At 46.0% G+C, this 20,679-nt stretch overlaps 1 protein-coding gene across 1 annotated transcript in view; it reads left to right on the top strand.

The window, feature by feature from the left end:
- Positions 1-20,679, top strand: part of PCDH15 (protocadherin related 15) — a 1,608,479-nt gene that overhangs the window by 360,725 nt on the left and 1,227,075 nt on the right. The window contains exon 7 of the mRNA XM_040438316.1: positions 5,950-6,120. Coding sequence (XP_040294250.1) covers positions 5,950-6,120 — 171 coding nt within the window. The remainder of the gene's footprint in view (positions 1-5,949; positions 6,121-20,679) is intronic.

Genomic DNA, 20,679 nt, shown 5'->3' with positions numbered 1-20,679 from the left:
AGTTTTTTATTTCCTATTCTTTATATAAAAAAGAGTCTTCTTGAGATTTTATTGCTGTCATCCAGCAGTTATCATCTCACTTAAAACAGCAAATATGATCCTCTCTTTTCCATCCCTTTCTTTTCAATTTCTTAAGAATTATTGTGAGTGACTTTTTTAAGGCTTCTTAATGCGTGAAAGATTCCAGTCAAGAAAAAATTGTGTCAACCCACTATTGTTCTTTTAATGGTCTTATCAAAGGAATCAATACCCATACAACTGGGTTACTCTGCCTCCCTGTTATCCATTTTGAGGTATATAATATAATATTTGGAAGCCTGTAATTTTGTCTCCTTTATTTTGCCATATGCTATGATGAATTTTGCTTGTGCAAGTGTTTTTGAATGATTTTTATTGTACAACAGACAGATCTAAAGCATGAAATGGGAATATTTCTCATATGTTGATGCTTGATGTTTTATCTCTTAGAGATAAGTATTTCCTTTCTGTAGGACATTGTTGTTATGACTGTAAAAGATATTCATCACAAACATGGCTTTTCCTTATTTTATAACAGGGAGCCAGTGAAAAGCATTAAATTACCATAGAAACGTCACAGTTCTCAGCCTAGTGCCTTGCAGACAAAATTAAAAATATCAATGGGGACTCAAAACCTATGGAAGAGAAGGGTGTACATCAGGGGGTAACATAATTGACAGATGGCAAAATAAAACACCGCTAGGAAATAGTAGCTTATATATAAAGTATATATACGGTATACACACGTGGACAGAATTGTTTGTACAGTTCTATTAAAGAAAGAAAAATCCCCAAATGGTCACTGAAATAGCTCAAAAAGTAATAATAAAAAAACAAAAAGATACTGAAAGTTAGCTAATAAAAATCAGACATTGCTTTTTAATAATAATATAAAAAAAAGCTATTGAAACTGGCCTAGACAAAAATGATGGTACCCCCAGAATAGTTGAAAATAATTTGACTATAGGGACATGTTAAACTTTGGTGTGTCCTGTAATTAGTATCACAGGCGTATTTCAAATTGTAATTAGTCAGTCTGCCTATTTAAAGCTTGAAAAGTAGTCACTGTGCTTTTTGGTTTCATGGTGTGTACCACACTAAACATGACCAATGAAAGCTAAAGAGAGCAGATTAAAAAGAAAATTATAGACAAACATTTTGGTAAAGGTAAAGGCTATAAGACCATCTCCAAACAGCTTGATGCTACTACGGTTACACATATTATTCAGAACTTTAAGGTCTATTTAAGGCAGCTATCCTATAAGTCAGGCATCCTCAAACTGCAGCCCTCCAGCTGTTGTAAAACTAAAACTCCCACAATGCCCTGCTGTAGGCTGATACCTGTAGGCTGTTCGGGCATGCTGGGAGTTGTAGTTTTGCAACAGCTGGAGGGCCGCAGTTTGAGGATGCCTGCTATAAGTCAATGTTCTTTCTAATGTTCTTAAATCTGGTGACATTAGAGGCAGAGCTTGTTAAGAGCTCACATGTATCCCTTTCTTACCAGAAGTGCTGGTGAAATACTGTATAGTTGGCATGTGGTGGGTAGTCAACAGCTGCTGTCTATGACTTTGCATATAATTTACAGGGAGTGCAGAATTATTAGGCAAGTTGTATTTTTGAGGATTAATTTTATTATTGAACAACAACCATGTTCTCAATGAACCCAAAAAACTCATTAATATCAAAGCTGAATATTTTTGGAAGTAGTTTTTAGTTTGTTTTTAGTTTTAGCTATTTTAGGGGGATATCTGTGTGTGCAGGTGACTATTAATGTGCATAATTATTAGGCAACTTAACAAAAAACAAATATATACCCATTTCAATTATTTATTTTTACCAGTGAAACCAATATAACATCTCAACATTCACAAATATACATTTCTGACATTCAAAAACAAAACAAAAACAAATCAGTGACCAATATAGCCACCTTTCTTTGCAAGGACACTCAAAAGCCTGCCATCCATGGATTCTGTCAGTGTTTTGATCTGTTCACCATCAACATTGCGTGCAGCAGCAACCACAGCCTCCCAGACACTGTTCAGAGAGGTGTACTGTTTTCCCTCCTTGTAAATCTCACATTTGATGATGGACCACAGGTTCTCAATGGGGTTCAGATCAGGTGAACAAGGAGGCTATGTCATTAGATTTTCTTCTTTTATACCCTTTCTTGCCAGCCACGCTGTGGAGTACTTGGACGCGTGTGATGGAGCATTGTCCTGCATGAAAATCATGTTTTTCTTGAAGGATGCAGACTTCTTCCGGTACCACTGCTTGAAGAAGGTGTCTTCCAGAAACTGGCAGTAGGACTGGGAGTTGAGCTTGACCCCATCCTCAACCCAAAAAGGCCCCACAAGCTCATCTTTGATGATACCAGCCCAAACCAGTACTCCACCTCCACCTTGCTGGAGTCGGACTGGAGCTCTCTGCCCTTTACCAATCCAGCCACGGGCCCATCCATCTGGCCCATCAAGACTCACTCTCATTTCATCAGTCCATAAAACCTTAGAAAAATCAGTCTTGAGATATTTCTTGGCCCAGTCTTGACGTTTCAGCTTGTGTGTCTTGTTCAGTGGTGGTCGTCTTTCAGCCTTTCTTACCTTGGCCATGTCTCTGAGTATTGCACACCTTGTGCTTTTGGGCACTCCAGTGATGTTGCAGCTCTGAAATATGGCCAAACTGGTGGCAAGTGGCATCTTGGCAGCTGCACGCTTGACTTTTCTCAGTTTATGGGCAGTTATTTTGCGCCTTGGTTTTTCCACACGCTTCTTGCGACCCTGTTGACTATTTTGAATGAAACGCTTGATTGTTCGATGATCACGCTTCAGAAGCTTTGCAATTTTAAGAGTGCTGCATCCCTCTGCAAGATATCTCACTATTTTTGACTTTTCTGAGCCTGTCAAGTCCTTCTTTTGACCCATTTTGCCAAAGGAAAGGAAGTTGCCTAATAATTATGCACACCTAATATAGGGTGTTGATGTCATTAGACCACACCCCTTGTCATTACAGAGATGCACATCACCTAATATGCTTAATTGGTAGTAGGCTTTCGAGCCTATACAGCTTGGAGTAAGACAACATGCATAAAGAGGATGATGTGGTCAAAATACTCATTTGCCTAATAATTCTGCACGCAGTGTATATGCTGCAGTGTTGTACTATCTACTGAATATGTATTGTGGGACATTGGACTCCTACAGAAAATATGAAGGTGAACATATCTGTAGTACCAACCTATGGTGTTGATGGCTTAAAAGAAAAGCTGACTATGTTGCTTTTTATATAACGGAATGCAGAATGGTTTGTTAATGAAGAAGAAAGTTGAGTTTTTAATTGACCTGCAAATTGGCTTTTGTGGGTATAAGGATTTTCATAAAGGATTAGACAAATATATGTTTCTTGTGTAAATCAATACTCTCTAGGCAGTCGTTTAGTGGGATGAAAGTATTTAGTAAAAAAACAAAAACATGTCATTCAGATGTATTTGCTTATAGGGAAATGTATTGAATTTGAGTTTCAATTATAGATTTAATTTTTCAGAGATAGAAACAGTGACTTAGGGTACTTTCACACTAGCGTTTAAGTTTTCCAGTATTGAGTTCCATCATAGGGGCTTTATACCGGAAAAAACGCTTCAATTTTGTCCCCATTTATTGTTAATGGGGACAAAACTGAACAGAACAAAATGCTCCAAAATGCATTCAGTTCCGTTTAGTTGTGTTCTCAGACCGGCGAGCAAACCGCAACATGTTGTACTTTGCTTTCCGTTCTGGGATGCGGATGCAAAACGGATACGGCATTACCCCAATGCAAGTCAATGGGGATGGATCAGTTTTCTCTGCCACAATAGAAAACGGATCCATCCCCCATTGACTTTCAATGGAGTTAATGACGGATCCGTCTTGGCAATGTTAAAGATAATACAACCGGATCCATCCATAACGGATGCAGATTGTTGTATTATCAGTAACGGAAGCGTTTTTGCTGGACCCTGCCGGATGCAGCAAAAACACTAGTGTAAAATTACCCTCAAAGATGCTATGAACCATGACATTTGGGGTTTCGGATTTTAAGTAATAAAGTTTTCAGAAGTTTTAAATCAATTATGTACTGTACTATATGTTAAGAAACAGCTCACAAAAGTTTTGATTTCCCATGTCAATTTTATAGTTGAGTGAAGTCCTATGGTGAGTTATGGTACCAAAACATTTGAATGAGTGGATTACAAAAAAATAAAAGTTTCTGTTGAAAAATATTTCTTATGGTAGGTGTAAACTGTTAGAAGTGTCAATGACGTTCTTTGTGCCTGTCTTCTTCTGTGTCTTTGTTAAATATATAGAATTCAGATATGGTTTGCCTAGTATAAAAATGGCAGGATTTTAAGATTATTACTTTTAGGCCTCTTTCACACGGGCGAGTTTTCTGCGCGGGTGCAATGCGTGAGGTGAACGCATTGCACCCGCACTGAATCCGGACCCATTAATTTCTTTGGGGCTGTGCACATGAGCGGTGATTTTCTCTCATCACTTGTGCGTTTCATAGAAATCTCAGCATGCTCTATATTGTGCGTTTTTTAACGCAACGCAGGCCCTATAGAAGTGAATGGGGCTGCGTGAAAATCTCAAGCATCCGCAAGCAAGTGCGGATGCGGTGCGATTTTCACACATGGCTGCTAGGTGACGATTGGGATGGGGACCCGATCTTTAATATTTTCCCTTATAACATGGTTATAAGGGAAAATAATAGCATTCTTAATACAGAATGCTTAGTAAAATAGGGATGGAGGGGTTAAAAGAAAACGCAAAATAATTAAACTCACCTCATCCACTTGTTCGCGCTGCCCGGCTCATCTTCTTTCTTCTTCTTTGATGACCTGGGAGGAAAAGGACCTTTGGTGACGTCACTGCGCTCATCACATGGTCCATCACATGATCCATCACATGGTCCATTAGCATGGTGATGGACCATGTGATGAGCGCAGTGACGTCACCAAAAGTCCTTTTCCTCCCAGGTCATCAAAGAAGAAGAAAGAAGACAAGACGGCCTGCATGAATAAGTGTATGAGGTGAGTTAAAAAATTTTTTTAACCCCTCCATCCCTATTTTAGTAAGCATTCTGTATTAAGAATGCTATTATTTTCCCTTATAACCATGTTATAAGGGAAAATAATAAAATCTACACAACACCTAACCCAAACCCGAACTTCTGTGAAGAAGTCCGGGTTCGGGTCTGGGTATAAAACATGCCGATTTTTCTCACGCTCGTGCAAAACGCACTTGAAAAATTGTGCATTTTCCTGCGATGCACCTGCATCCTATCCGGCCCTCACACGCGACGCCCGTGTGAAAGAGGCCTTACTGTTACTTTTTTTAAGCACAGATAATGAAATGGAAAATTACAAAAAGATGAAGATCCCTGTTTCATAGCACCATATCAATATTTTTTATAAAATATCCTGTCTCACAGAATCAAAATTCTGCATTTTTCCAAGAAATTCTGATTCTGACAAATCTAAATTTTTCAAAAATGTTGGTTGAATTGTGATTCTAAAGAATGAATTTGCTCATCTCTACTTAAAATCGTGTCAGAAAAAGAGCTCTAGAACTCATGCATATTACTAAATTAGCTCTGTACAATAAGTCTGTTGTGTCTTACTAGACCTTCATACTCTCCTAGTTATATTCAGAATTATACCGTTTTTTTCCTATCAAAATCTATATGCTTCTGACATTTAAAAAATTGCTTATTGCTCCATCAGAGCAGCAGACAGGTTCAAATAAAATACTGTGCCACTATGTTCTTTGCACCAATGGGCTTGCCTAATGTTTTTGAATAATTCACAGTTTTCTTTTTAACCTTTTAATTAACCTTTTAATTGACAAAGTAAATATTGGTTTACTAAATATATAATCTGTTTTGATTCAATCTCAGGATCGTCCCCTCAATCCCAATGAAAGAAGAACAAGTACAGCTACCCTGATAGTTGAAGTCCTTGATGGTGATGACCTCGGTCCAAGGTTCCTTCCTTGTAATATGGTAACAAATACCCGAGACTGTTGGCCAATAACCTACAGAGCAAGCATACCAGAACTGAGTCCTCCAGTAAGTACTTATAACACATTATTTAATGAGCATTTTAAAATATACACTTAGTATTAGGGATGTCCCGATACCGATACCAGTATCGGTATCGGGACCGATACCGGGCATTTGCACGAGTACATGTACTCGTGCAAATGTCCCCGATACCACTGCCGATACCTGTGCGCCGCTTCTATGTGTCTGTGTCCGTCCGCGGCCCCTGCACCTCGCACAGCTAACAGCTTCAGAGGCAGCAGCAGGCACTGTGTAATAGGAGCCGACAGTGGAAGCTAGCTCCGCCCCGCCCCGCCCTCCAACCAATCAGAGACTCACAGCACAGGGAGCATAGTGCAGGGACTCAGAGAATCGTCTGACAGTTTATTAGTTAAAAGAATCTAATGAGTCACAGACCGTGTCATCGAGTCCCTGCCAGACTTCCTGCTCTGTGGCTCCCTGTAAGTCCGTCCGGGGGAAGGGGGGGGGGCATTATTAGCATAGCATGTAGTGGAGCTGTGTGTGTACAGGGTGCATGTAGCAGAGCAGGAAGTCTGGCAGGGACTCGGTGACACAGTCTCTGACTCATTAGATTCTTTTAACTAATAAACTCTCAGACGATTCTCTGAGTCCCTGCAATAACTATACATTGTAATTACATCAGTCTGCTCCACTGCATTCACTGCAGCAGAGCTGTGTTTGCCAGGAGCGAGTCCCTCCAAAGGTGATAGTGTCTGTCTTCTATGGCCCTGGTCCTTCCCTTCCTGCCTGCAAGCTGCACATTGATCTCTAAAAGCAGGCATTAGGGCAAGAAGAAATATACATTACTGTATGATGGCCACAAGACTATTATACTGAGGAGGGGCTTCAAAAATTGTTTTCCTGACTCCTTACAGTAGCGTCTCCTTGTGGCCGCCCCATACAGTATAACATCTCCTTGTGGCCGCCCCCATACAGTATAACGTCTCCTTGTGGCTGCCCCCATACAGTGTAACGTCTCCTTGTGGCCCCCATACAGTATAACGTCTCCTTGTGGCTGCCCCCATACAGTATAACGTCTCCTTGTGGCTGGCCCCATACAGTGTAACGTCTCCTTATGGCTGCCCCCATACAGTATAACTTCTCCTTGTGGCTGCCCCCATACAGTGTAACGTCTCCTTGTGGCCCCCATACAGTATAACATCTCCTTGTGGCTGCCCCCATACAGTGTAACGTCTCCTTGTGGCTGCCCCATACAGTGTAACGTCTCCTTGTGGCTGACCCCATACAGTGTAACGTCTCCTTGTGGCCGCCCCCATACAGTGTAACGTCTCCTTGTGGCTGCCCCCATACAGTATAACGTCTCCTTGTGGCTGCCCCATACAGTATAACATCTCCTTGTGGCTGCCCCATACAGTATAACATCTCCTTGTGGCTGCCCCATACAGTATAACATCTCCTTGTGGCTGCCCCCATACAGTATAACGTCTCCTTGTGGCTGCCCCCATACAGTATAATGTCTCCTTGTGGCTGCCCCCATACAGTATAACGTCTCCTTGTGGCTGCCCCATACAGTATAACGTCTCCTTGTGGCTGCCCCCCATACAGTATAACGTCTCCTTGTGGCTGCCCCCCATACAGTTTAACGTCTCCTTGTGGCTGCCCCATACAGTATAACGTCCCCTTGTGGCTGCCCCATACAGCATAACATCTCCTTGTGGCCGCCCCCATACAGTATAACGTCTCCTTGTGGCTGCCCCCCATACAGTATAACATCTCCTTGTGGCTGCCCCATACAGTATAACGTCTCCTTGTAGCTGCCCCCATACAGTATAACGTCTCCTTGTGGCCGCCCCCATACAGTATAACGTCTCCTTGTGGCTGCCCCCATACAGTATAACGTCTCCTTGTGGCTGCCCCCTGTCATGGTCTTACCTTCTTGCTGTTCTCCTTCGTTTGACATGTGCTGGTGGCCATCTTGGTTTCTGGGTTTCTTGTAGCCTCCCACCCTGCGGCTCCTCCTTCCCACTGGGAGGAGCTGGATGCCTAGCTCATATATATAGGAGGTCTGTGGCTTCAGTTCCTTGCTTGGTCCTCCTGTGTTCACATGCTTCTAGACTGCTGCTGCTTCTGGTTCCTGATCCTGGTTTCGTCCGACTACCCTGCTGGTTCCTGATCCTGGCTTCGTCTGACTACCCTTCTGGTTCCTGACCTCTGGCTTCGCAAAGACTCTGCTTCGGTTCCGCCATCCGTTTGGACTTTTGCTTTACAGCTTTATTTTCAATAAAGCCTTCTTATTTTCACTTATCTCTTGTTGTACGTCTGGTTCATGGTTCCGTGACACCCCCATACAGTATAACGTCTCCTTGTGGCTGCCCCCCATACAGTATAACCTCTCCTTGTGGCTGCCCCATACAGTATAACATCTCCTTGTGGCCCCCATACAGTGTAATGTCTCCTTGTGGTTGCCCCATACAGTATAACGTCCCCTTGTGGCTGCCCCATACAGTATAACATCTCCTTGTGGCTGCCCCATATAGTATAACGTCTCCTTGTAGCTGCCCCCATACAGTATAACGTCTCCTTGTGGCTGCCCCATACAGTGTAACGTCTCCTTGGGGCTGCCCCATACAGTATAACGTCTCCTTGTGGCTGCCCCCATACAGTATAACGTCTCCTTGTGGCCGCCCCCATACAGTATAACGTCTCCTTGTGGCTGCCCCCATACAGTATAACGTCTCCTTGTGGCTGCCCCCTGTCATGGTCTTACCTTCTTGCTGTTCTCCTTCGTTTGACATGTGCTGGTGGCCATCTTGGTTTCTGGGTTTCTTGTAGCCTCCCACCCTGCGGCTCCTCCTTCCCACTGGGAGGAGCTGGATGCCTAGCTCATATATATAGGAGGTCTGTGGCTTCAGTTCCTTGCTTGGTCCTCCTGTGTTCACATGCTTCTAGACTGCTGCTGCTTCTGGTTCCTGATCCTGGTTTCGTCCGACTACCCTGCTGGTTCCTGATCCTGGCTTCGTCTGACTACCCTGCTGGTTCCTGATCCTGGCTTCGTCTGACTACCCTTCTGGTTCCTGACCTCTGGCTTCGCAAAGACTCTGCTTCGGTTCCGCCATCCGTTTGGACTTTTGCTTTACAGCTTTATTTTCAATAAAGCCTTCTTATTTTCACTTATCTCTTGTTGTACGTCTGGTTCATGGTTCCGTGACATTAGGACCAAGCCATGAATTCTGACGGTACAGGGCCATCCTCGCTACCCACGCTGGTTGCCAGACTTGATCAGCAGGATCACCTGTTGGGTCGGTTCGCTGTGGCGTTGCAAACCCTGCTTGAACGCACGGCTCATTTCGCTCCCGTTGCCGATGGGTCGGTTGTCGCTCCTGGGCCCGCTCCTACTGCCGCTCCGGTTGTTGCGCCAGAGTCTACCCCGACACCTGTTGTTGCACCTGCGGTGTTTCGGGGTATGACCGGTTCTGCCCCTCTTCCACAGCGCTTTGGGGGAGAGCCAACTCAGTGCCGTGGTTTCCTTAACCAGGTGGGCATTTATTTCGAGTTGCTGCCACATGCCTTTCCTACTGAGAGATCAAAGGTGGGCTTCTTGATCTCGCTGCTCTCGGACAAGGCCTTGGCCTGGGCCAGCCCTTTATGGGAGAACAACAATCCGGTGGTTGCCGAGTTTTCCGGTTTTGTTGCTTCTCTTCGGAAGGTATTCGATGTGCCGGCTCGTGCTGCCTCTGCTGCGAAGCTCCTTATGTCCATCAGACAGGGTTCACGATCCGTAGCTGAATACGCCATTGAGTTTCGTACCCTGGCAGCAGAGGTGGGCTGGAATAATGAGGCTCTGGTCGCTGCTTTCTCTCATGGTCTCTCGGATGCCTTGAAGGATGAGGTTGCAGCTAAGGACCTACCAGTGGAGCTCGAGTCTCTTATTTCTTTCCTGATTTTGATTGACACCAGACTCAGGGAGAGACCTTCCTTTAAGGAGAGCCTCCGGAGGTTTTCTAACAGATTGGCGCCTACGTTTGCTGTCCCACCCGTGCCTCCCTCTCCTCCCACGCCTCCTGGGGATGACTTGTCTGGGGGTGAACCCATGCAGCTGGGGTTTGCTCGCCTGTCCGAGGGGGAGAGGGTACTCCGGAGACGCGAGGGCCGATGCATGTACTGTGGTCTCGGTGGGCATTTTCGGTTGGCATGTCCGAACCGTCCGGGAAACGCTCGCACCTGAGATCCTGTCGGGGGCAGATCTTGGGTGGAGTCTCCTCGTCCCCGGTTTCCCGTGTTGACAAACCACTGATCACTGTTGTCCTCTCCTGGGTCGGGGGCTCGGTGACGACCCAGGCGTTGGTGGACTCTGGTGCTGGTGGTTTGTTCATTGATAGTGTGTTCGCTGCCGCCAATTCCATTCCTCTGCAGGCTCGAGGTTCCCCACTGGCTCTTGAGGCGATAGACGGCAGACCCCTTCTGCCGCCACACGTGACTCATGAGACCCTTCCAGTGGGGATAGCCATTGGTGCCGTTCACAGAGAGTCGGTCTGCCTCCAGGTTATTTCGTCTCCACACTACTCGGTGGTCTTGGGGTACCCCTGGCTCCGGAAGCATAATCCGACTTTCGATTGGAGATCGGCCGAGATCCTCTCGTGGTCACCGCAGTGTGGGGCTAGTTGCATCCATGGGTCTGTCAAGTTGCTGTGTACTTCCTCGGACTCTCTGTTGCCTCCTGAATACGAGGAGTACCGGGATGTATTCGATAAGGTGCGCGCGGTTGCCCTACCTCCGCACCGCCCATACGATTGTGCCATAGAGTTACAATCTGGTGCCGTTCCTCCTCGTGGCAAAGTCTATCCACTGTCGGTAGCGGAGAATGAGGCCATGGAGGAGTACGTGAGGGAGGCGCTTTCACGCGGACACATTCGCAAATCCTCGTCCCCGGCAGGGGCTGGATTTTTCTTTGTGAAAAAGAAGGGCGGTGAGTTGAGGCCTTGCATCGATTACAGGGGTCTCAATCGCATCACGATCAAGAACGCTTACCCGATACCCTTGATTTCCGAGCTGTTCGATCGCCTTAAAGGGGCCACGGTCTTTACCAAACTCGACCTGAGGGCGGCATATAACCTGGTAAGGATCAAGGCGGGCGATGAGTGGAAGACCGCGTTTAACACCAGGACCGGTCATTATGAATCCTTGGTTATGCCCTTTGGGTTGTGCAATGCGCCCGCAGTCTTTCAGGAATTCATCAACGATGTTTTCCGTGACCTGTTGCAGCAGTGTGTGGTGGTCTATTTGGATGACATCTTGGTATATTCTGAATCCATGGAGGCCCACATTCTGGATGTCAGACGAGTGTTGCAACGGTTACGAGAGAACAAGCTGTTCGGTAAGCTTGAGAAATGCGAATTTCACCGATCCCAGGTAACCTTCTTAGGTTACATCATTTCCGCTGAGGGGTTCTCCATGGATCCTGAGAAGGTTTCGGCTGTCTTACAGTGGCCCCAGCCCAGTGGTCTTCGTTCCCTGCAGCGCTTTTTGGGCTTCGCCAATTATTATCGGAAGTTCATCAGGGACTTTTCCATGCTAGCCAAGCCTCTCACGGATCTGACCAGGAAGGGCAGTAATTCCCAGGTCTGGCCGCTCGAGGCCATCCGAGCTTTTGAGGCTCTAAAGTCCGCCTTTGTGTCGGCTCCGATTCTGTCGCATCCCAACCCTGGGTTGCCCTTTGTCCTCGAGGTGGACGCGTCTGAGACGGGAGTAGGCGCCCTTCTGTCTCAGCGTAGAACACCAGAGGGTCCTCTGCTTCCTTGTGGGTTTTACTCCCGGAAACTGTCTTCCGCGGAGTGCAACTATCAGATTGGTGACAGGGAGTTATTGGCCATCGTGCAGGCCCTTAAAGAATGGAGGCACTTGCTCGAGGGTTCGGTGGTTCCGGTTCTCATCCTGACGGACCACAAGAATCTGACCTACCTTTCTGAGGCCAAGAGATTGACACCACGTCAGGCCAGATGGGCTCTGTTCTTGTCACGTTTTAATTACGTGGTCTCCTACCTACCCGGTTCCAAGAACATCAGGGCGGATGCCTTATCACGGCAGTACTCCGAGCTGTCCAGGGAGGAGTCGATTCCGACTTCGGTCATACCTCCGAATCAGATCTTGGCCGCCATTCGCACCAGCCTGACCTCTCCCCTGGGTGAGCAGATTTTGGCGGCTCAATCTGGTGCTCCCTCTGGGAGACCCAACGGCAGATGTTTTGTGCCTGAGGAGTTGCGCACTCGGTTGTTGCGAACCTACCATAACTCCAAGACCGCGGGGCATCCTGGAAAGAATCAGCTGTCCTGGGCTGTTTCACGTCTGTTCTGGTGGCCTTCCCTACGTTCCGACATCGCCGCATATGTAGCGGCATGCTCCGTTTGTGCCCAGAGTAAGTCCCCTCGGCACCTTCCGTTGGGCCTTCTGCAACCCATAGCCACCGGGGAACGCCCATGGTCACACCTGGGGATGGATTTCATTGTGGACCTCCCTGCATCCCGAGGCCATACGGTCATTCTCATGATTGTGGATCGGTTTTCCAAAATGTGCCACTGTGTTCCTCTCAAGAAGTTACCTTCTGCACAAGAGTTGGCCACGATTTTTGCCAGGGAGGTCTTCCGGTTGCACGGTTTGCCCAAGGAGATTGTGTCGGATCGGGGGAGTCAGTTTGTGTCCAGGTTCTGGCGCGCCTTTTGCTCCCAGTTGGGGATTTATCTCTCCTTCTCCTCGGCCTACCACCCTCAGTCCAATGGGGCCGCAGAACGATCCAATCAGGCCTTGGAGCAATTCCTTCGTTGCTATGTCTCCGATCACCAAGACAATTGGGTTGACCTCCTGCCTTGGGCTGAGTTTGCCAGGAACACGGCGGTGAACTCTTCCTCTGGGACGTCTCCCTTCATGGCCAATTATGGGTTCCAACCTGCCGTGTTACCGGAGGTATTCTCTCCCCAGGATATTCCGGCTGTGGAGGATCACCTTTCCGTCCTACGTGCTTCTTGGGTACTGATCCAGAAGTCCCTTGAGGTCTCTGCGCAGCGCCAGAAACTCCAGGCTGATCGCAGACGAGCGCCTGCTCCTTCCTACCAGGTCGGAGACCGTGTATGGTTGTCCACCCGCAACCTCAACCTTCGAGTGCCCACTCCCAAGCTGGCGCCTCGCTTTGTTGGTCCCTTCCGAGTGCTTCGCAGGGTAAACCCGGTAGCCTATGCCCTTGCGCTTCCTCCTGGCATGCGGATCTCCAACGTGTTTCATGTCTCCCTGTTGAAGCCACTGGTGTGTAATCGTTTCACTTCCTCGGTTCCTCGGCCTCGTCCGGTCCAAGTGGGCAATCGTGAGGAGTATGAGGTGAGCAATATCCTGGACTCACCCCTGGTCCGCGGTCGGGTGCAGTTTTTGGTCCATTGGCGTGGTTATGGTCCAGAGGAGCGTTCCTGGGTTCCCTCCGCAGATGTCCATGCTCCTGCCTTGCTCCGAGCCTTCCACGCACGCTTCCCTCTGAAACCGTTCTTTACTCCGCGGAGGAGGGGCCCTTGAGGGGGAGGTACTGTCATGGTCTTACCTTCTTGCTGTTCTCCTTCGTTTGACATGTGCTGGCGGCCATCTTGGTTTCTGGGTTTCTTGTAGCCTCCCACCCTGCGGCTCCTCCTTCCCACTGGGAGGAGCTGGATGCCTAGCTCATATATATAGGAGGTGTCACGGCCATGGCTATGACCGTGACTCCTGAACCGCATGCGGTTGTCAGCGGTTTTCGTTGGTGTTCAATCACAGGTGAGGGCTGTGGTATTGGCCTCACCTGTGGTTGCCGCTGGCAACAGTATGTATGTGGCAGCGTAGCAGGCTGAGCTGTGCCATGCAGCTCGCTACGCTGCGCATGCGGTTTTGTGTGTGATGTGTGGATGTGTGCACTGTGTTTTATGTTATTGTGTGCACGTTCCCTTTAAGTGGTGTTTTCCCTTCCCTGGTGTTGGAAGGGTTAATCCCCTTCCTAGTGTGTGTGATCACTGGGTGTGTCCGACTGTGGGGTGTGGCTTCTTGGCCTATAAAGCCTCACTGCTTTTGCAGGCCTTCAGGTTGCTTCAGCCATGCTTAGCTGAGAGCAGCCTCATGTATTTATTATCTGCCAGTAAGAGCCACCCCTGTGGTCATAAACCTTAATGTCATAACCATATTGTGCTTAAGTTATTTCCAGTTATGTGTGATGTCCGTGTGATGTTTTATATGTCTCCCTTTGTGCAGCTATGGATCTGGGTCCCTGTGTGGGGATGCGTTTATGATCTGCACCCTGCTAACACAGGGATCCAGTCAGCAAGGCTGTGGCAGGTAGGTGGAACTCTAGTTCACCTGCCATATCCATAGAGCTGTTTATGTCTCCCCTTTTCCTGCAGCTTGGCCGTTGAGACTCCTGCTCCTCCGTGTCTAGGAGGAGTGGGCTTGTCTTACTCAGCTCCTAGGTGAGGGTCATCTTGAGGGCTAGCAGGGACTTTTAGGTTCCGGAGCATGGGCCCTCCTACCATCAAGGTTGGCCCATGTAACTAGGAGCTAGGGTCAGGTTAGGGATGCCTTAGGAGGTGACCTGCTCCCTAATCCTGTCTACATGGCCAAGCAGCCGTAACATCACCGGGCTCCACACGGCTGAGGATTTCCCCCATCCTCAGCCGTGACAGGAGGTCTGTGGCTTCAGTTCCTTGCTTGGTCCTCCTGTGTTCACATGCTTCTAGACTGCTGCTGCTTCTGGTTCCTGATCCTGGTTTCGTCCGACTACCCTGCTGGTTCCTGATCCTGGCTTCGTCTGACTACCCTTCTGGTTCCTGACCTCTGGCTTCGCAAAGACTCTGCTTCGGTTCCGCCATCCGTTTGGACTTTTGCTTTACAGCTTTATTTTCAATAAAGCCTTCTTATTTTCACTTATCTCTTGTTGTACGTCTGGTTCATGGTTCCGTGACACCGCCATACAGTATAACGTCTCCTTGTGGCTGCCCCCCATACAGTATAACCTCTCCTTGTGGCTGCCCCATACAGTATAACATCTCCTTGTGGCCCCCATACAGTGTAATGTCTCCTTGTGGTTGCCCCATACAGTATAACGTCCCCTTGTGGCTGCCCCATACAGTATAACATCTCCTTGTGGCTGCCCCATATAGTATAACGTCTCCTTGTAGCTGCCCCCATACAGTATAACGTCTCCTTGTGGCTGCCCCATACAGTGTAACGTCTCCTTGGGGCTGCCCCATACAGTATAACGTCTCCTTGTGGCTGCCCCCATACAGTGTAACGTCTCCTTGTGGCTGCCCCCCATACAGTATAACGTCTCCTTGTGGCTGCCCCCATACAGTATAACGTCTCCATGTGGCTGCCCCCATACAGTATAACGTCTCTTTGTGGCCCCCATACAGTATAATGTCTCCTTGGAATGTTATAGTTCTGTTTTTGGGCCTTTTGGTTGGTCAGTGGTCAGAAAATACATGTGTGTGTATTTTATTGTTAAAATTAGTATCGGTAATTGGTATCGGTGAGTACTTAAAAAAAAGTATCGGTACTCGTACTCAGTCTTAAAAAAATGGTATCGGGACATCCCTACTTAGTATACAAGAACTATGTAGCCTATAGTATTCATCATTTCTAGTGGATTCCAAAAATAATCAATGAAGTTCACATTCACATTTGAAAAAATTATGTACTTCAAGTTGTACTGCATAAAAGTAGAAAGGTTGAGCTTCCGATAAAACAATATCCTTTATTTGATGCAGTAATATCCATCCAAGACAAGACAGGTGCAGAATCGACGCGTTTCTGATCTTACATTAAAGTGGTTCTGCACCTTGTTTAAACTGATGATTTATCCTCTGGATAGATCATCAGCATCTGATCGGCGGGGTCCAACATGCGGGACCCCCCCCGATCAGCTGTTTAAGAAGGCAGCGGCGCTCCAGCAGCGCCGCGGCCTTCTCACTGTTTACCGCCGGCCCAGTGGCGTCACGACTAGTATCACTGGCCTGGGCGGGGCTAAGCTCTGTTCACTTGAATAAAGCTTAGTCCCGCCCAGGCAAGTGGATACTAGTCGTGACGTACCTGGGCCAGCGGTAAACAGTGAGAAGGCTGTGGCGCTGCTGGATAGATCATCAGTTTAAACAAAGTGCAGAACCCCTTTAACGATCCTTACTCTCGATATCGATGATATGAATGGTTAATGTAAGATCCGAAACGCGTCAATTCTGTACCTGTCTTGTTTTGTATGGATTTTATCGCATGAAATAAAGGATATAATTTTATCTGCAGATGGACCTTTCTACTATTTATGCAGTTTATGTTGGCTCTTTCCTTGCTGTATCGGGTGCCTCCGACTCGATACGCAGGTGAGCGCTGCCATTTGACTTTCTATATCTGTACTTCAAGTTATACGGTATATATATTGTTTCCCATGCTTCCCTATCTGATAGCTCAATGGGATATACTCAGCTTGGAGATATGTACTGATTGACAGATATGTGGACGTGTGGCTTTGGGTGGTGGAGCAGGACTCACAGGCTTTCTTAGGTTCCTGTCTGCATTTACACAACTTATGACATGGAAATACAGAACCAAATAATAGAAGGCTAGTTCTTATTGGGCTCAGCATCTCCTCCTCTATTCTACAGAGCCCTCATAAGAAAAACATAGAAGACCTACCAGGTCTCCTTTAGGAGTACAAAACATGTTTGTTATGGTTCATTTGTTTAAAATTAGCAAAAAATTAACAGTATAGTTCTTAAATATTTCTGTTGCAGTAAATAACACGGTTTCACGTTTCCTTGTCTTTGAATTTGATAAAAATTCTCTAGAATTATTTCATGGTTCGAGCTCTGATATCTGTACTGTAAACATCCATTCACAGTACCTCTGTGATCAATAGCGTGTCTCAGATTTCTGTTGACTAATAAAATTGAGGAATTAAGGTGTTCACATTGCGTTTTTGTCCCATGTTTAATGTATATAAATGACATATAATTTAAATGAATGCCTCAGACGGATGCCATACAGTGGCATTAATCACCCTAGGGTTCTATTAATGTAACATAAACTTTTTTGCTGGACTCTGCAGGATGGAAAATTGCAGTGAACTAGGCTTTTGCATTCTTTTTTTTTCCATTGTGTATATTAAGCACAGGACAAAAACATGATGTGAATAGCCCCTAAAATAGAAAGAATATTTAAATGAGAAATTGAAATAACTTATCATCATAAAAAGGGTAACATATTCAAATTTGTACCCCTGTAAATCAATATTTGGTCAAAATGATTGAAATTTATCATGTTGTCCATCTTTGATAAAACATATGGTCAGCTTTATTAGCTTTACCACTATTGTGCAGAAATAGCAACAGATTTTTTACAGCAAATAGTAACCATTTGAAGAGCACCCCATTCTCTCCAACCTTTTATAACTAGACACATTTTTATAGTATTGTGCATGTGGCTTTGAAGGCGATAATAGTTTGTTTATTTTATTAAAAATTTTCCGGTGATGCATGGGATTTTCTTTTATGTTTATTTTAGTATTAAAATGCATTTTTTGAATTGTATCCTTTTTCTGCTACAGTTTTTTTGAAGTAAGGGACATATAGTTCACGGTTGCTACGGGTAAGGCTAGAAGCTGAGATGTAGGCTAGTGGGGAAATTATTTTTTATTTTATTTTTTATTTTGTTTTGTCTTTTTTGTATTCATTTATTCATTTTTTTAGCTATTTTATTTTACACCTTGTTGCCCCAATAAAGTCATGCAAGACCTTTGGGATAATATTAACATTACATATTTTCTTTATTGCTGATTTCTTCTTTAACTGGGGCTGACATATTAACTCCAATTACAGGCCTTTAGAACCTCATTGCAGAGCTGATCTGAATCTCATAAGTTGTCCAGCACCAAACTATCACATTATTGCCGGGGCCTGAGCAGGAAGTGGCAATGAGAAAGGCAGGAACAGTAATAAAACATCTCTACATTCTCTATAGGAAGCCCAACTTTCTCTGGCAACAGGTTCCCAGCTCAATATGCAGTATGATGTTTAGAAACAAAGTTGCAGAATAATATACTGTATAGATCATCTGGATATTTGAAGTCTATGGGTGGACCACAACTAGTTAATAAAAACTGTATTAAAAAATATTTAAAAAATCCTTAAATGTTGTTCCTATTTCAGACAATGGGGGGCATATCACTAGGATATGCTCCGATTGTCTGATCGGTGTGTGCCTCACATCCGGGACCTGCACCTACATTGAGAACGGATTCTTGAAAGTTGTTGAGGGCACTCTGCACATGCACAGCCACCCTTCATTCATTTCTATGGGGCTGTCAAAAATAGGCAAGCGCTAGCTCGGCTATTTCCTGTGGCCCCATAGAAATGTATGGGAGCAGTGGCCAAGCAAGCGCAGTGCTCCTATTCACTTCTGTGGGAAGATCGCTCCAGAAAACACCCTAACCCCTTTGTTCTCTATGTAGGTGCATGTCCCAGAGGTAGGACCCACACCTATCAGACAATGGGGCATATCCTAGCGATATGACCCCATTGTCTCAGATGGAAATACCCTATTAAATTATTGGTAGACATTTTTCTTTTTTAAGTCCACAATTTAGAAAGAAAACATTTTTAATTCATGACATCTATTTTATTTACAGTCAAATTATTGTTTAGTCTTTTGATCTTTTTAATTTTGATTTTTATTCTTGTTTTAAAAAAAAAAATTATATGCTTTGAATTAACTGCATCTTGTTCACGCTTTCCTTGATCCTGCTAACCTCTCTTTTAGCTGACCTTATGTTCTTAAATCCTGGTGTCTTTGAAAATGTTTCACTGTACTGCATTATTGATCTAAATTCTACTTTCTAATTTCCATCAAATCTCTGGATCCTATTTGTATCCTGTTTTGTCCCCTCTTGAAAAAGAGAAAACACACATGAAAGTGCATTTCATCTCATTAAGTTACTGCATGAGTAGAATGTTTCATTGTAAACTGGTACAATCAATAGTGATGGACGAACATCGGCTCGTACAATTTGCGATCGTGCGAACGCGATCAAATGTTGGCAAACCGGAAGTTCGTGGCAGGCCCATTCACTTTAATGGAAACCTTCAGGTCATTTTTGCAGCCACCAAATACTTACAAAAAGTGCACAAATCGTCCCACAACATGGACAGTGACATACCAGAGGGGGGTCAATGGCAAAGATTTCCACAAAAAATATGTACACTGCTCAAAAAAATAAAGGGAACACTTAAACAACACAATGTAACTCCAAGTCAATCACACTTCTGTGAAATCAAACTGTCCACTTAGGAAGCAACACTGAGTGACAATCAATTTCACATGCTGTTGTGCAAATGGGATAGACAACAGGTGGAAATTATAGGCAATTAGCAAGACACCCCCAATAAAGGAGTGGTTCTGCAGGTGGTGACCACAGACCACTTCTTTGTTCCTATGCTTCCTGGCTGATGTTTTGGTCACTTTTGAATGCTGGCGGTGCTTTCACTCTAGTGGTAGCACAAGTGGCTTAGGTAGTGCAGCTTATCCAGGATGGCACATCAATGCGAGCTGTGGCAAGAAGGCTGTGTCTGTCAGCGTAGTGTCCAGAGCATGGAGGCGATACCAGGAGACAGGCCAGTACATCAGGAGATGTGGAGGAGGCCATAGGAGGGCAACAACCCAGCAGCAGGACCGCTAGCTCCGCCTTTGTGCAAGGAGGAACAGGGGGAGCACTGCCAGAGCCCTGCAAAATGACCTCCAGCAGGCCACAAATGTGCATGTGTCTGCTCAAACCGTCAGAAACAGACTCCATGAGGGTGATATGAGGGCCCGACATCCACAGGTGGGGGTTGTGCTTACAGCCCAACACCGTGCAGGACGTTTGGCATTTGCCAGAGAACACCAAGATTGGCAAATTCGCCACTGGCACCCTGTGCTCTTCACAGATGAAAGCAGGTTCACACTGAGCACATGTGACAGACGTGACAGAGTCTGGAGATGCCGTGGAGAACGTTCTGCTGCCTGCTACATCCTCCAGCATGACCGGTTTGGCATTGGGTCAGTAATGGTGTGGGGTGGCATTTCTTTGGAGGGCCGCACAGCCCTCCATGTGCTCGCCAGAGGTAGCCTGACTGCCATTAGGTACCGAGATGAGATCCTCAGACCCCTTGTGAGACCATATGCTGGTGCGGTTGGCCCTGGGTTCCTCCTAATGCAAGACAATGCTAGACCTCATGTGGCTGGAGTGTGTCAGCAGTTCCTGCAAGATGAAGGCATTGATGCTATGGACTGGCCCGCCCGTTCCCCAGACCTGAATCCAATTGAGCACATCTTGGACATCATGTCTCGCTCTATCCACCAACGTCACATTGCACCACAGACTGTCCAGGAGTTGGCAGATGCTTTAGTCCAGGTCTGGGAGGAGATCCCTCAGGAGACCGTCCGCCACCTCATCAGGAGCATGCACAGGCGTTGTAGGGAGGTCATACAGGCACGTGGAGGCCACACACACTACTGAGCCTCATTTTGACTTGTTTTAAGGACATTACATCAAAGTTGGATCAGCCTGTAGTGTGTTTT

This window comes from Bufo bufo, chromosome 6 (assembly GCF_905171765.1).
Source record: "Bufo bufo chromosome 6, aBufBuf1.1, whole genome shotgun sequence".
NCBI lineage: Eukaryota > Metazoa > Chordata > Amphibia > Anura > Bufonidae > Bufo > Bufo bufo.
This window is presented reverse-complemented; position numbering and strand designations above follow the sequence as displayed.